General features: G+C 40.1%; 2 protein-coding genes across 8 annotated transcripts in view; one reads left to right on the top strand and one right to left on the bottom strand.

Moving 5' to 3' along the window:
* LOC129862806 (microtubule-associated protein 1B-like) overlaps positions 1-7,258 on the top strand; it is an 86,596-nt gene extending 79,338 nt beyond the window's left edge. Inside the window, exons 6-7 of the mRNA XM_055934799.1 lie at positions 48-280; positions 1,758-7,258. Coding sequence (XP_055790774.1) covers positions 48-280; positions 1,758-1,913 — 389 coding nt within the window. The 3' untranslated portion in view covers positions 1,914-7,258. The remainder of the gene's footprint in view (positions 1-47; positions 281-1,757) is intronic.
* Positions 7,259-11,670: 4,412 nt separating this feature from the next.
* The window catches only part of LOC129862804 (inositol hexakisphosphate and diphosphoinositol-pentakisphosphate kinase 1-like), a 67,082-nt gene continuing 62,646 nt past the window's right edge, over positions 11,671-16,106 (bottom strand). For all 7 annotated transcript variants that reach the window (XM_055934789.1, XM_055934791.1, XM_055934794.1 and 4 more), the window contains one exon: positions 11,671-14,369. In XM_055934789.1, coding sequence (XP_055790764.1) covers positions 14,269-14,369 — 101 coding nt within the window. In that variant the 3' untranslated portion in view covers positions 11,671-14,268. The remainder of the gene's footprint in view (positions 14,370-16,106) is intronic.

Genomic DNA, 16,106 nt, shown 5'->3' with positions numbered 1-16,106 from the left:
GTCATTAGAGACTTATACAATTTTACATTATGGACCTCCTCCTCCAGGTACCAACTCCCAGAAATCTAGTTCAGCCGTCCCCCCTGGTCCTCCAATCTATGTGGACCTGGCCTACGTGCCCAATCACTGCAGTGCTAAGAACGTAGACCAGGAGTTCTTCAAGCGGGTACGTGCTGCGTACTATGTGGTGAGCGGCAACGACCCAGCCGGTGGAGAGCCCAGTCGTGCGGTCCTGGATTCCCTGCTCGAGGGAAAGGCTGCGTGGGGCTCCAATCTACAGGTGCTTACTCTCATTCTCTTTGTCTGCATGCATGCAGTCTCTGCTGTTATGTAAATGTTGTTAGATTTTTTTCCCACATTGTAAGTATAAATCTTTTTTTACTTTTCTCCACATTGTTAATTCATTTTGTTTACTGTATGTCCATTAGCCTGTGTTTTCCCGCTGCGGAGGCATTCTGCACCACTGCTAATCTCAGGATCCACCGGGTTATATTCAGAATCATTGATCTGAATCACTTGTAAAATAGAGAATTACACACTTGGTAGTGCCAACAGATGCTTGACAATGTTTGCCAGCCACTGAGACTGACATACAGTAATTATTTATGAGCAGTCAGATTGTAACATTCATGATGTAACTGTCAATGTTGTTCTAGTAATTTGCATTCCGGCAGTTTGAATAATGACAATGATGTAATTAACATTTCCTGTTGAGTACCGCACAATACTCCCAGTGGGCAAAGCTGGTTGCAATCAGAGCGATGTATTTAGAGAGTTGGGCCAATGCGGTTTCTGCATTATGATGCAATTACATGACACTTCAACATTCTATGGCAGCCATATTAGCTCCCCATTAACGTTACATGGTGAATATTTAAACAATGCTATGCAATTGAACATTTAGAATTAGAACAATATTCAAAATTCTAAAAGTTGGCCCAACTCTCTAAGTGTGCATTCCTAAATTCACTCTGGCTATCTACTCTGATTTCAGAGCACTCTCGTCTGAGTGTGTCAGAGCGCAGAATAACTGATGAATTTACAAACGCTCAACACCCATTGAATATGGCCGGTGTCAGTAAACGTCTGCAAAAAGTGTAATTCAATTGTTGCCAGCAGCACAGTTACAGTCACCAACGCTCTGGGTAACATGAAAACAGCCTAACCAGCTCTGCTCGGGCGATTAAAATGGTCAGAGTGAGGTGTTCTCTCATTTGTGTCCGGAAGTAACTAAGAAGCTAGCAAACGTTAGCCAGTTAGCGTGGGTACTTGACTGCCGTTGTGAGGTCAGAACGCTCGGATCAACCCTACTCATCGGCCAGAGTGTCCAGTATGCGCTGACAACGTTCTGAATTTATGAATGCCCAGAGCGCACTCTGGCACTCCAGATTGAATTTAAGAACACACCCTAAATATATGGCTCTGGTTGCAATAACATCAGTATGACATCTTTTGTCAGGTTGTATACTGGTTTTAATAGAACATTTTGAAAAACAGTAATTAGCATCTGGCAAAACATGTCTTTACCTGGTTGTAATCTGACCAGATAACATCTAGAATATGACGTTTTGGGATTGTCAGGAAAATTATTTTCCTGGTTGGTTATAATCTGTTTATATGAAATATTATTGAACAGAAAAAACTGTTAAGGACAAGATATGCTGCCTAATTTTACCGGCTGGGCTGATTGCTTGATTAATGTATTGATGTACAGTATTGGTAGTTTTGACTCATACATGTCCTCCTCTCTACCCTAGGTGACTCTGATCCCTACTCATGACACGGAGGTGACGCGGGACTGGTACCAACAGACACACGAAAAACAGCAGGACCTGAACATTATGGTCTTGGCCAGCAGCAGCACAGTGGTCATGCAGGACGAGTCTTTCCCTGCCTGCAAGATTGAGTTCTAAGTTCTGCACCCCTTGCTATTTTACCCTCCTCCCCTCATCACTCCATCTTTGGCAGGTAGAGAGAGGTCCTTTGCTACTCTCTATCCTCCCAAAGCCTTCTCTTCTGTCAGCTCCACATTTTGCTCTCTCATGGTGTAAGATTCCATTGCATTTGCTGTAGTCTTCGGTTGGTGTACTGGCTTCCAACTGGTCAATGTCACCTGAGAACAGCCACCTCTGTCAGGCAGAAACATTGATATAGGGTCCATGGTAGCTGTATAAAGGTGTGAGGTGCATTCATTTCTAGCGCGCTTTCGGTTTAAACAACATACTTGCACGATAAAACCACCTCTTTATTTGATCTTATTAAATTTTGCTTTCACATATAACCTCCCCAACACACACATTTTGTGATCATCTGTGATGAGGGTAATTCTCGATAGTTATTTCAAAGCTTTCCCATCATACCGCACCCAAATCAACATCTAAATGGACAACACTTTCCAACTAAAAGTGCCATCTTAACAATGTCAACTCCCAGTCAATGAAGACGGTGCAAAGTTGTCAGATTCAACATGTGAAACCTAAACAGTCTTACTGATCGTCTTAAACTCAGAGAAATACCCAACAAAATGAAATACTATTTAAAAATTGCACATCCAGAAGGGCCAAAGTAAGTGCCAAAACACTTTTGAGGTGTTTAACACTCTCCGAAATAAGTCCAAAGCCGTTAAGAGGTGAACAGTTAGTTGATCTCAATTGTACGCAGACTACGCACAATGTTGTATGATGGTAGTATTTTTGTAAGTATCTTAAGTTGAGGCTTTGTTTTCAATATGAGATTTTACTCCTGTTTGGAGATATTACGTAGGATGCAGCTTTCTATTCTATAGCGTTTGGCTTTCTCAGTACTCTAACTACGTCAACTGATGTTCCAACAAAAAAAGGACTATACCACATTGCTTGTTGTGAAGCTTTAGGAGGCGCCTGAAGGTGCCACTTTTATTTAAAGAACTAGCTTTTATGGGTTATTTCCCTCAGTAGCTGAAGAATGTCGCTTGCATTTAGCTCAGACTCCTTCCTTGAAGAAGTAGAGGGTTCTTGACCGTGTGTCTAGTCCTTGCAGTCTCCAAGTATGGAGTACAAACGGGTTCTGATACCTAAACGTTTGGCTGGGTGTACGCTAAAGTGAACGTTTTACTGTAGGTACCGGGCAATGAGATGGTATTTCTATATTTACCATATTTCTGCTGGACGTAATGGTTCTTTATAAATATCTGAAGTCCTTATCGTCGTCTTTGTTGGTTGTATTAGATGAATACTCAATTAAAAACATACAGTATAAACATTATATATTGATATATGGAGAGATTCTATTAGAGGTATGCTATTTTGTGATAACACAGCAGAGGAGGATGTTAAATGCACTTTCATTACATTTGACGTTTTCTCCCGTTTATTTATATTATACCGTCTGTATGAAACGATTTAATGAAGCGATGGAAACTGCAGTGGCCTTCCATGGAGAATGTAGTAACAGAGTCTAGTCCGTCCTTGTGAGACTTGGTTGTGTGGGTGTTATTTTGCAAAAATGACTGCGGTGGTAGGCGGTCGCTCTCATGTGCCTTCTGGTTGTGGTATATTGGGCAAGAGAGAAGGATTAGAGAGGAGTATGATAAGGGATTCTCTTTCGTAGTAGCCATTGTGGAGAGGTGAACTTGGATCCAGGGATAAGTCAAGAAACTGTGGAGAAAATGCAACATGGACAAATCGATAGTTGTTGTCCAGGGATATCTAGTTAGCCTAATATCCATATGGATGGATGCTGTATACGCACACAGTTGGTAGGTGAAAAGCTAATTAGCCAGCTTAGCCAGCACATTTAGATTCAGTTACTTATATGCTGGTCAGCATTTGTCACCTATCTTAAAGTGTCACCCAGCAAATGTATCAAACAATAACATGATCAAAGAGCAAGGTATTGCACCAAGCAAGAATGCACTTTCCTGAGGGGAGACGAGGGGTTTAGGAGTGGGGCTGCGGTTCTAGTGAGAGAAGCACAGAAAATATATGATTATCATTCTTTACCATAATGTGAACTATGGTAGCGTTTGATTTTTAGAACAAGTACCTAGCGAAAGTACTCCATACTGTATGTAAATAAAAAAAATGAGTTGTTCTTCAGAATGATTTCTTAATTGAAGAGGTAAAAAAAAATAAAAAAATAACGCAGGTAGCAATTTATCTAGTTAAAAAAGAAGACTTTTCAACCCTAAGATAATATTTATCAGACGAGCATGAATGTGATGTTGTTGATTATAGCGGGTAGAGATGTGGCAATGTGTACCACAGGTCAAGTAGAATTAAGTTGTGTGTTGAAGTATGTGCATGAGTGGTACACACGGAGACAGGGTTGGGGTTTTGAAGATACATCATAGTTTTTTTTTTAATGCTGAGTTAGCCAGTGCGGTGTGTACTTTTGTTGGTTAATCAGGAGGTGGAGCTTCTTAAAATTGTCGCACTGTTCATTGGCGCTCATTACAAATCTGATTCGCATTCAATTCCATAGAGCTTAGTCACATTTTGATTCATGTTATATTGTTTTATTACATTTTGGGGAGTTTTTTTTGGTAATTGTATTTATCAAATTCATTTACAGTTATGTATACATGATCAGTATTCGATTTTTTTTATTTTTCAATATCAGTTACAGTAAATGTAGGACTAACACAACTATGAATGTCTCTTTTGTTTACATTTCTTAGATTGTATTTTCCAAAAGATGACTGAACATTTATTTTATAATAAGCGTCTGATTGTCATAGATTTTTTTTGCTTAGTGATTCTTAAAATGTAATGTGTTTCTATTTAGAACTGCTGCGTTGTGTGTTTGGGGCTACTGAGTTGAGGCCAGAGAGAGTGGACTGGGTGGGGCACACTGGTATTGCTGGAGATACTGTCTCTGACTCATAGTCTGCTGCAGAATCCAAGACTGCAGACATCGACCTGCAAGGGGAACATTCTCTCCCTCTATTGGACTCAGAACCTAAACAGAGTCTCCTCTTAGGCTGAAACCATTAACCCACAGTCTGCAGCCATCTTGTGCTAGCCTGGGAAGGATGCCATCCTTGTCCTTTTGTTGAACTTATTCAAATGTGCTGAGAATACTGTAGTGTAAGCTGATATAACAGTATGCAGGAGAGCCTCCCCCCCAGGTCTGTTCTTAGCCTGGCAGCAGAGCTAGCCAGACTCACCCAGCTCCGAGTGAATGTTTCCTTTCAGTATTATTAGGATACTCAATGTGTAAGCTACAGATTTATTATGCACTGCGATAGCGTCGATATGCATGTCATGTTGAATACTGTTTAGAGTCACTTAGGTTAGAGAGGGAGGGCATGTATGAATCAGATGTATCAATACTTTGATCAAGCAATCAGCCCAGCCGGCAAAATTAGGCAGTATAACGTGATATTTGGTTCTTAACTGTTTTTTTCTGGTCAAGAATACATCATAAGCAGAAAATCATTTCATATTCTAGATGTTTTCTGGTCAGATTACAACCAGATAAAGACATGTTTGTCCGGATGCTAAATTACATACCCCAGGATAAAAGGGGCCACACTAAGCCTATGAGAGGTTGTCAGTGAAGGTACAAATTTATGGCCTTGGATATTTTACAATATGTTGCAAGTGTTTCTAACCGAATTTATCAAATTATACGGCGGTGTACAGACCTAGTACTGTATGGGTGAGGGAAATCTGAACCAGGGTCAAGATGCGCTGCTTAACGTATATATTGTATGGGTTTTCCCCATATTTATGGGTTGCACCTATTTTACTCGGTCGCGTCGTTGCAATTATTCTCAATGTTCTACAAATGCCGCAGTTTATTGATGTCCGACTGATGCTTAATGCTCAGTCTATCTGAACGGGGGCTAATGATTTCCGTCAAAATTACACTATAGTTGCCTGGAAATACGATGACATTGCTAGAGTAAACAAATAATTATTAGAAAACACCTTTGCCAGCATTATGTCGTCTAGTTTACTTTAGAGAGATGGCAATGTTGCGATGTGCTAGCAAAGTTAGTCAGAGATAGCTAGCAATACTAATGTTAGCTAGCAAAAATGTCAGTGCTCTCCCCTCAATCCTAATTTCGCTATAGTTATACTGCATCTGAAGTCAATCTGGCCACATCACAATGATGACAACAGCTTGACCTGCTCATGATTTGCCTCCTTTTGAAATGTCATGGTGTTTTCAAGCCACAGTAATGCTCTTAAGACTAAATCTTCATCGGTACCTATTGAGACTGCATTGAGTGGAATTCTCAGCTGGGCATCAGTCCTAAAACGTACGTTTAAAACAATATGGTAACGCAACGTGCAACCCATGAATACTCAATGCTGCTGGATTTAAAAAAACGAACAAACATACATACAATTGTACACAAATATATCCGAAATCAGTGGAGGACTACTGTATTCGGATTTAATTTCTAGAACAAAAATTGAACTCAAAATGGATCTCTCGTTTTATCCATATTGCAGTGGCTGTTGTTTAATTTTCAGTTATGTCCAATACTTACAGAAACACACAATAACACAGAAAAAGTACCAACTGCAGCTGCAGCTTTTTCTTTTCCTGAATATGACTTGAAAACATTGAAACAATTTTTTAAAAAGTTAAATGAATGATACATGTACATTCATGTGCGGTACACAAATATGTATATACACCTTAAAACAAAATCAAAATAGACATGTTATGAAACATATGATCCTTCTTGTTATACATTTACATGTTAGAGGATTTGAATCAAGCGTATCAAAATCCTAGGCATTGAACAAAGAAACAGTCAATGCTGACTACTGTAAGTACAGATGAAAAATAACAAATATATTTCAGTTCAATCTCTCTCATTATGAAAAAATGAAGTCATCTGAACATAAGTTCTCTATCATTCTCCCATCTTATCTCTGCATGTGATCTATTTAGTTATTATCCTGAATGTAATAATTTATTAACATGGAAATAAAACAAGAAATGCTCTCTTAAAACCGTATATCTGATACAGGCGATTGTTTAACTGGTACTGGGATGGCATATAATATTACTGGGCTGTGCTTTACTGTTTTGCCCTAAGATGTTGTTATTATAAGAAAACGCTGTACTACTGTAGTTTTTCTGTTTTTGCCGCTGTATTAATCATAGTTCTGTTACTATCTTCAGTGCAATATTCTCTCTCTCGCGCGCGCTCTCTCGCTCTTTAAATCTAAAATGCAAAACTAGAACTACTGCAGATTCATTGTAAAAGGGAAACAGCCTGGTGATGACAAATAAAAATACATTTATTGAAATCAGACCATGAGCCTCTGTTGTTGTTTTGGGATCTTTCTCTCTTATGTGAGTCAGTGTTGTGTCGTGTTGTGACTCCTATGGAAATGAGGGGGAGGAGGAAGGGTTGCCATATGCAGACTAAACTGAACACACGGGGAAAGATGTATTAGTTCAAATGTAGTCAAAAGGAGAAATGAATTAAATAACAGAAAATATAATACATTATACTCTGAAGCTGAAGCTGACACCATACAACTATGGACACCATTCACCATTCTGAAGCTGAAGCCATACAACTATGGACACCATTCACCAGGTTTCCCCAACTGGCGGCCCACGGGCAATCTACTTAATGGATGATTACCAAACACTATGGACACCATACAATGAATGAATGCATTCCTTCACAAATCCATGGTTTAAATGTTTGAGAAAGGGATACATATTGGAAAGGAAACAGGGGGCATGTCAGTGTGTTTCATGTACATTTTGTACAGGGCTGGTATGCATATCATCAGAGTTAGGCATCTGTGAGAGTAGGGCAAATAATTTCCCATATTCTAGTATTACACTTCAGGCTCATGGTTTCAAACTCAAGAGAGGAGTGCCATTTAGCTACACAGTCATATCCTTACTATAGGGTCGAGTGAACGCTGCATATTTCTCTTTGTCTAAGAACAAAGCTAGCATTGACCACACACAAGTCAACAATGAGCTGTTTTTAGAAAGTCACACGCAAAAAACTAAACATGTGGGCTGACTGGTTGGCAGTTGATGACCCATTCGTCATCTCTAGTCTCACTTGTAATCAAACTTTCTTGGTTAAAATATAACTATATATATATAGAGTATACAGTGCATTCGGAAAGTATTCAGACCCCTTGACCTTTTCCACATTTTGTTACATTACAGCCTTACTCTAAAATTGATCAAATAAAAAAAAGTCCATCAATCTACACACAATACCCCATAATGAGAAAGAAAAAACTGTTTTTTAGAAATGTTTGTAAATGTAAAAAAATGAAATACCTTATTTACATAAGTATTCAGACCCTTTGCTATGAGACTTGAAATTGAGCTCAGCTGTATCCTGTTTCCATTGATCATCCTTGAGATGTTTCTACAACTTGACGGTCAAATTGCTGCGAAGAAACCACTACTAAAGGACACCAATAAGAAGAAGATTCTTGCTTGGGCCAAGAAAAACGAGCAATGGACATTAGACCTGTGGAAATCTGTCTTTTGGTCTGATGAGTCCAAATTTGAGATTTCTGGTTCCAACCGCCGTGTCTTTGTGAGACGCAGAGTAGGTGAACAGATGATCTCTGCATGTGTGGTTCCTACCATGAAGCATGGAGGGGGTGTGATGTGCTTTGCTAGTGACAGAATTCAAGGCACACTTAACCGCATGGCTACCACAGCATTCTGCAGAGATACGCAATACCATCTGGTTTGCGCAATGACCCAACACACAATTCCAGCCTGTGTAAGAGCTATTTGACCAAGAAGGAAAGTGATGGAGTGCTGCATCAGATGACTTGGCCTCCACAATCACCCGACCTCAACCCAATTGGGATGGTTTGGGATGAGTTGGACCACAGAGTGAAGGAAAAGCAGCCAACAAGTGCTCAGCATATGTGGGAACTCCTTCAAGACTGTTGGAAAAGCATTCCTCAAGAAGCTGGCTGAGAGACTGCCAAGAGTGTACAAAGCTGTCATCAAGGCAAAGAGTGACTACTTTGAAGAATCAAAAATATATTTTGATTTGATTAACCCTTATTTGGTTACTACATGATTTCAAATGTGTTATTTCATAGTTTTGATGTCTTCACTATTATTCTACAATGTAGAAAATAGTAAAAATAATAACCCTTACATGAGTAGGTGTGTCTAAACTTTTGACAGGTACTGTACATATTTCTGCTGTTGGGATGAGAATAGGATGTTATATTTTTCTGCAGGTTGGTAGGACAAGGCTATGTATGTTTGTGCACATGGAAGTAAGTGATTTATGTTTATGGAGGCAATACAAATGTGATGTGACTAAAATGAAAGGGCATTTAGTTGACTAAAATGGCTCACTGTTTGTCATTTTGACAACTAGACTAAATCATTATTCAAATGACAAATGTGACTTCATTATATTTTAGTCAAAATGACTGAGACTCCCCCCCAAAAAGAGTGCCAAAATTAATACTGGTGTGTGAGAGATAAAGTGTGCCCACTCGTGTCTATTCCATGTATTCAGTGTGGGTTCTGTGGTTGCCATGGCACTGTAAGGTAGACTAGGCAGAAAGCTCTGTAAATATTGTCCATATTTGTATTATTTCTAAGTGGTTTTTGTTGCATTTCTAAATCAGGGTTTTGGCTGATCTAGGGTTTTAGCTCTATATCCTGTGTTCTTGACTCTTAAGAGTTTCAGGATTGTGATGAAAAGTATTTGGGCTTGATAGCTAGCTGGCTGTTTGGATTCAAATAATGTGACTTTTTGTTTAGTCTGTTTTGGAAGTATATATTAAACCAACAGCATGCCTGTGTCCATAGGTAGCAGAGGAAGTTCAGGGACTGTTCAGGGAATGTTCCTAACCACTGCCAAGATGTGGCTTTTCGTGTGCTTTTCAGAGGTTGTGGCATCACCTGGTGGGTGCTACATTCATAGCAATGGAGGACCAGTACCAGAGAAGCGACTCCAATGGAGTGACTGACCATTCAGAGAAGCAGGTGTAGTGTGATGTTGAAGAAGCACTCCGGGCCTTTTTTATCAGACTGTCTTTGTTTCTCATTGGCTTTCCCGTCGATGCCGTTTACGCTGAACTACAATGCCTATCAAATACAAATTGCCTCAACTTAAACCCAAGCAGAGAGACTTTTAATCTCCATTTACATTTTTTGTGTTTTTACTTTTTATGTGCTATGAGATTTTGGAAAGCGTTCAGATATTTTTTTTAATGAATTATTAGATCTGTAACCCAAGTATGAGTAGTGTTGTAGGTTAGGTCTACTATGTTCTTAATATCTTTGAGCCATTGATTTAAGAGGACAATAATGGAAATACATTTTCAAACTTGTTTTGTGTAATCGTTGATGATTTTAAATTCATTAGCCACTTAGATTTGATCATTTAAAACACAATACAACCCCATCTAAATGTATTCAGTGTGTGTGTATGTTTGTGTATGTGCACCAGTGTGTGTGTGGCCAACAGTGGTGGGTATGAATGACATCAGTGTTTAGCATTCGGTGAGAAGGCAGACTCGCAGCTTTTCCGTCGCACTCCCTGTAGGGTGACGCAGCTCTTTCCATTCACCCGCCATCTCTAGGAGAAGTCAATTACAAAGAGGGGGCTAGCTGAATTGAAGTGGTATCCATAGCAACACTTTAGAGCCGGAGCCAAGGAAGGAGTCATCATTGTGGTTTGCCGGAATGGGAGAGGGGGAGAGGGGGGTGAGAGGAAAGAGAAGGAGAGGAGATGGAGAGGAAAGAGGGAGAGATAGAGGGGAGAGAGAGGCGTCCCAGCCAAGAGCAGTGACTCAGATATACTCAGCTGTCAGACATCACCCCTCTCTTTCTTTATAGATCAATAACACAGGCTCCGTCGGTCCAGACCTTCACCACGATAAGGACAATTAACACAACGCAGCCTGTTGATAGACCAGGGACAAAATGCCCTGTTTAGACTGGACAACTGGATGGGACCAGTCTCCCACAAACGGGCACACAGATCCACATTCACACACAGAAATACTGTCTATCGAAAGAAAACGACAGCTTGGATTTTCCCATGGCCTTAAAGTTGAATGACATGTCATGAAGTAATATTGACCCGTGTTCTGCTACATCACCCACCATCCTTGGCTATGTTCTTCAAATGTTCCACTGAGTACACCTGTTACAATTCCCATGTATCAGTTCACCATGACCAGTGTGTATAAGAAGAAGCGGACTGAGCCTCATAGATGCATCATTTCTGTTTCAGAATGAAGAGGTGCTGTAGCTCTGCCGGCGTTGCCGTTCTGTCTGGGATCAGGGAGAATAACGTAACTCAACAGCAGTGGTGGAGAAAATACTCCATGGTCATAATTGAGTAAAAGTAAAAGCTATACATCAAGTTCCTTAAATATATATATATATATATATATATATATATATATATACATACATACACACACTAGCAAACCAGACACCACGATTGTCTCGTTTTAATTTTTTTTTTAATTAATGGACAGACGGTCACACTCCCACACACCGGCATAATTTACAAATGCAGTATTTATGTTTAGTGAGTCCGACAGACCAGAGACAGTAGGGATGACAACGTGTTATATTGACAGGTGCGTGAACCATATTGTTGTCCTGCCTGAGAATTCAAAATGTATCCAGTACTTTTGGTGTCAGAGAAAATGTAAGAGAGTAAAAAGTACATATTTTCTTTAGGAATGTAGAGAAGTTGATTTTTATTTTTTAAATAGGCTAAATAATAAAGTACAGATACCTCAAAAAACAACTTAAAAGTATTTTTACACCACTGTTCAACAGTCACAGGACCGAAACTACAGAGACCACGCATCCCGACACCTGAGCTGAGAGGGTTGCTAGACATGGTGGTGCAACAGAGCGTGGAGCTGAGGTACTTGGAGGCCAGAGTGACAGCCAGTGAGAGCCAGGTGGATGAGCTGAAGCGAGAGAACGCTGTTTTAGAAAACAGAGCTGGGCACTGGCAGAAAATAATGTGGGCAGGTTCGTGTAATAGTGGGGGTTATGACTATGTATCCAATGCAGTGACTCTGGAGCTGGAGGATGTGGTCTACGTGGGACTCTCCTCAGCTTACACGATCTTTGATAAATCACAATAAAACATAGCAACTTCAGTGGCTTTCTGCTCTTCCCTATGTGAGGAGAACTAACACAATAAAAAGATGTAGTAGGTTTCATATTTTCCTATTGATTCTGTGATGTCGCATTTAAGCTCTGTATGGGCATTCCTGAACTGTACAATGAAGGCTTGTTAAAGATCTCTTTCTCTCCCATCATTCACATGAACGGTGCGCTTACACACTATCGACAACTTAAACTAATTGAAGCAAACGATCATCTTTGATCCAATGTGTGGTGCCACTGAGTACCGAGCATATCATACTACACTGTAATAGTGAACCTTGCTGCACCCACAACCCCCCCCTCCACACACCCAGACAATAGTGCCCCTATTAGACTTGTTAAAATAGATTTTTATTGCCTGAGACGAATGAAGAACCACAACCTTCAGAAATCAGATAATATTACTTTTAATAAAACAACCTTTTGGTGTTTTATTTCTAGACCTTAATAAGACAACGTCTAAGGAGAGGATTTTATACAGCATCAAGTATCTTTGGCTGATATTACATGGCACAGTAAATAACCACAATAACAGAAAAACAGTCCTAATTTCACCTAGAAACACCAGTCATTAAATAAATCATTACTATCAAGAAAAACAATGAAGAAAACTCACAGAAAAATAAAGCTTTGTTCTACAGATTCAGCAGTGCTAGTTTGACATTAGTGCAGTTGAGAGCTGGAAATAGCATACAGACTACTACATACCAACTACAAATACAATGACATTCATGTTCTCTTCAGAATCCATAGAAACCTTTTGGTTTTACAATTTGGAGAATTACTGTACAAGAAAACCATTGTTTTTGTTAAACGATTCAATGCATACCTTCTTTCTAAAAAAGGTAATTTTTTAACCATAAATACATATTCAATTCAACTTTATTTACCCCTACTGGGACAATACAAATGCCCAAATAATATGTATTACATCATTTGATACACAATCGTTTAAATTAACATTAAAAACATAACTTTGGCAAGACAGCAGAAATGTTCAAAATAGTTTGAGGACCCAATCCAGACTCAGGAAGCCTAAAGGGTACAGCTATTTCCCTCTGGAGTGGTTTACCCTTGAAATACTGTAAAACACATATTTACCACAGATTTGTATGTAAGGTGTTGAGACACGTGTATTGTTTATATTTTTGGTATGTTTGAGATAAGGATATGAAATATATTTCACATGGGACTCAAACATAAAACCAATTGTGTATATAAAATATGAGTTGTGTATTATTTTGTGACAAAATGCTGTGTAGACACGATATGAAACATACACTGAGTATACAAGAAACACCTTCCTAATATTGAGTTGGGCACCCTCTGAATGGCACACACACAATCCATGTCTCAATTGTCTCAAGGTTTACAAATCCCTTTTTGACCTGTCTCCTCCCCGTCATCTACACTGATTAAAGTGGATTTAAGTGACATCAATAAGGGATCATAGCTTTCACCTGGTCAGGCTGTCAGAAAGAGCTGGTGTTCTTAATGTTTTGTATACTCAGTGTACAGTATTCCTGTTGTATTGTAACCTTTCCCCCCCAAAATCACGTAAAGTACAGTCACCCTAAAACAGAATATAAAAAGAGGGACACACAAAACTGAGAAAGCAGTCTGTATTTGATCAACTGGCTCAACTATACCTGTATGCCAATAATTATGTTTGTCTCTGAAAAAAGAGGTACTCCTGCAGAGACAGATTTTGTGTGTGTATATGTATATATATGGTTCCATATAGAATAGGATATGGAAAAACATCTAGTTTCTCCCATTGTCTCTGTTCAGCAACCACATCAGCAGGCAGTCTGAATCAAGGACAGACAGATGGGCTGTAGGGATGCATCCAGCCTCAGGCGGGTCTATACCCTGCCGAGGACACTGGCCATAGGCTCCCCTGGCTGTCGCTCAAATGGGGCAGTGTTGGTTGGACAGACAAAGCCTGAGGGTTTTGGTTTGTTTTTGTCCACAAAATAGGACGAACGGTCCTCAGGGTCCAGCACTGTATGTGACTGATTACGAACAAGAGTTTGAAGGCACTCATAGGTTGACGGGCACAGTGTGGATGGATGGATTAATAATGGCTGCCTCTGAAGGTCCAGGTGTTGGGTTGTCCTGCGGTTCCTCTGTGGGATCCAGTGAGGGGGTTGCGGACTACTCACTGAAGCTGAAGTGTATGGCTGGATTTGATGGGTTCACCGAGGTGGGGGAGGAGGGCCCTGCACTGGACACTGTGCTGGGGGGGCCACTGTTTACTGCGCACACACAATGAAAAGAGAAAGAGAGACACACACACACATAAACAGGTCAAATATTAGGTGAAAGTAATTGAGTTGTGATTGAAATTGGGGAAATTAGAATATTAGGCATAGTCCTGGGTGAAACTCAACTACTGGTGTTTAATCCGTTTTGCCTCCATATATCTCCATCCAACCACATACAAATACACTACATGGCTTGTCGAACATCTCATTCCAAAAACATGGGCATTAATATGTAGTTGGTCCCCCGTTTGCTGCTATAACAGCCTCCACTCCTCTGGGGAAACTTTCCACTAGATTGCTGTGGGGACTTGATTCCATTCAGCCACAAGAGCCTTAGTGAGGTCGGGCACTGACGTTGAACGATTAGGCCTGGCTCAAAGTCGGCGTTCCAATTCATCCCAAAAGAGTTTGATAGGGTTGAGGTCAGGGCTCTGTGCAGGCCAGTCAAGTTCTTCCACACAGATCTCGACAAACCATTTCTGTATTGACCTCGCTTTGTGCACAGTGGCATTGTCATGCTGAAAGGGCCTTCCCCAAACTGTTGCCACAAAGTACAGGCCATTCTACTGTCAATGTTTGTCTATGGAGAGTCCGTGGCTGTGTGCTCGGTTATATACACACCTGCCTGCAACGGGTGTGGCTCTAATAGCCGAATCCACTAATTTGAATCTCAGTGCTAGAGACGTCACTACAGACCCTGGTTCGTTCCCGGGCTGTATCACAACCGGCCGTGATTGGGAATTCCATAGGGCACAATTGACCCAGCGTTGTCCGGGTTAGGGGAGGGTTTGGCCGGGGTAGGCAGTCCTTGTAAAAAAATTACTTGTTCTTAATTAACTGACTTGCCTTGTTAAATAAAGGTCAAATAAAAAAATGGAGTCTTGCTACATTTTCAGATGTTATAATTTTGTCAAAGTCGTTTCCATTGCAAGTTTAAGCGTATTGTTAGCTAGCGAACGTCACGTGTATGATGTGTAGTAATATTATTTTAATCAGAAATCCATTTTCATTCTTAGTTACAGCTAACTAACATTGAACCTGGTTGGTTAGCTTTAGCTACCTGCAGATTAATACTACAGCATTGTTTAGCTAGCTACATGGCTAGGCTACCTGCCGTCCCACTTAGCTAGATGTGGCCGGGGGTTATAGCATTTCCTTCACATGACCCATCAATTTAGACAAGTGTGTCTGGTAAGCGTCATCTAATATTTATAACATATATTTTATCTGGACACTTTGTTGTTGATATTGCTACTATGCAAGTAACCATTGCAGTATACTGTTTATACCTTCTGTATCCTGTGCATGTGACAAATCAACTTTTTATTTTATTTGACATTGTGTTTACCAGAGACTGTAATGTGAAGAACATGACCCGCACCAAAGTCAGATAAGGATATAGGCCAAGGATTAGATAAAGTGTACTTTTACCTGCAGTTTATCCTATTGTAAGATACTACTTTCACCACTTTTAGTCGTTGGTTGTTTACTACACTACCTTACTCACTCTGTTTAGCACATGGCCTCACGTGTGAATCCTTGAAGAGATGGGTGGGACTAAGACTTAAGATGGTGTGAACGATGCTGAATGGGTGTAGACAAAGATGAACTGTCCAGTAGGTGTACCAAAACATTCAAGGGCCATTTTCTCAAAAGTAAGTTACAAGTTGATCAACTTTCAAAGCAGAATTACTTTCCCATTGTTCCTCAACTGTAGTGTATGATGTA

The sequence above is a fragment of the Salvelinus fontinalis genome, chromosome 9, assembly GCF_029448725.1.
Source record: "Salvelinus fontinalis isolate EN_2023a chromosome 9, ASM2944872v1, whole genome shotgun sequence".
In the NCBI taxonomy this organism is placed as follows: Eukaryota; Metazoa; Chordata; class Actinopteri; order Salmoniformes; family Salmonidae; genus Salvelinus; species Salvelinus fontinalis.
Note: the sequence above shows the minus strand (reverse complement) of the source record. Positions and strands in the feature narration are given on the sequence as shown.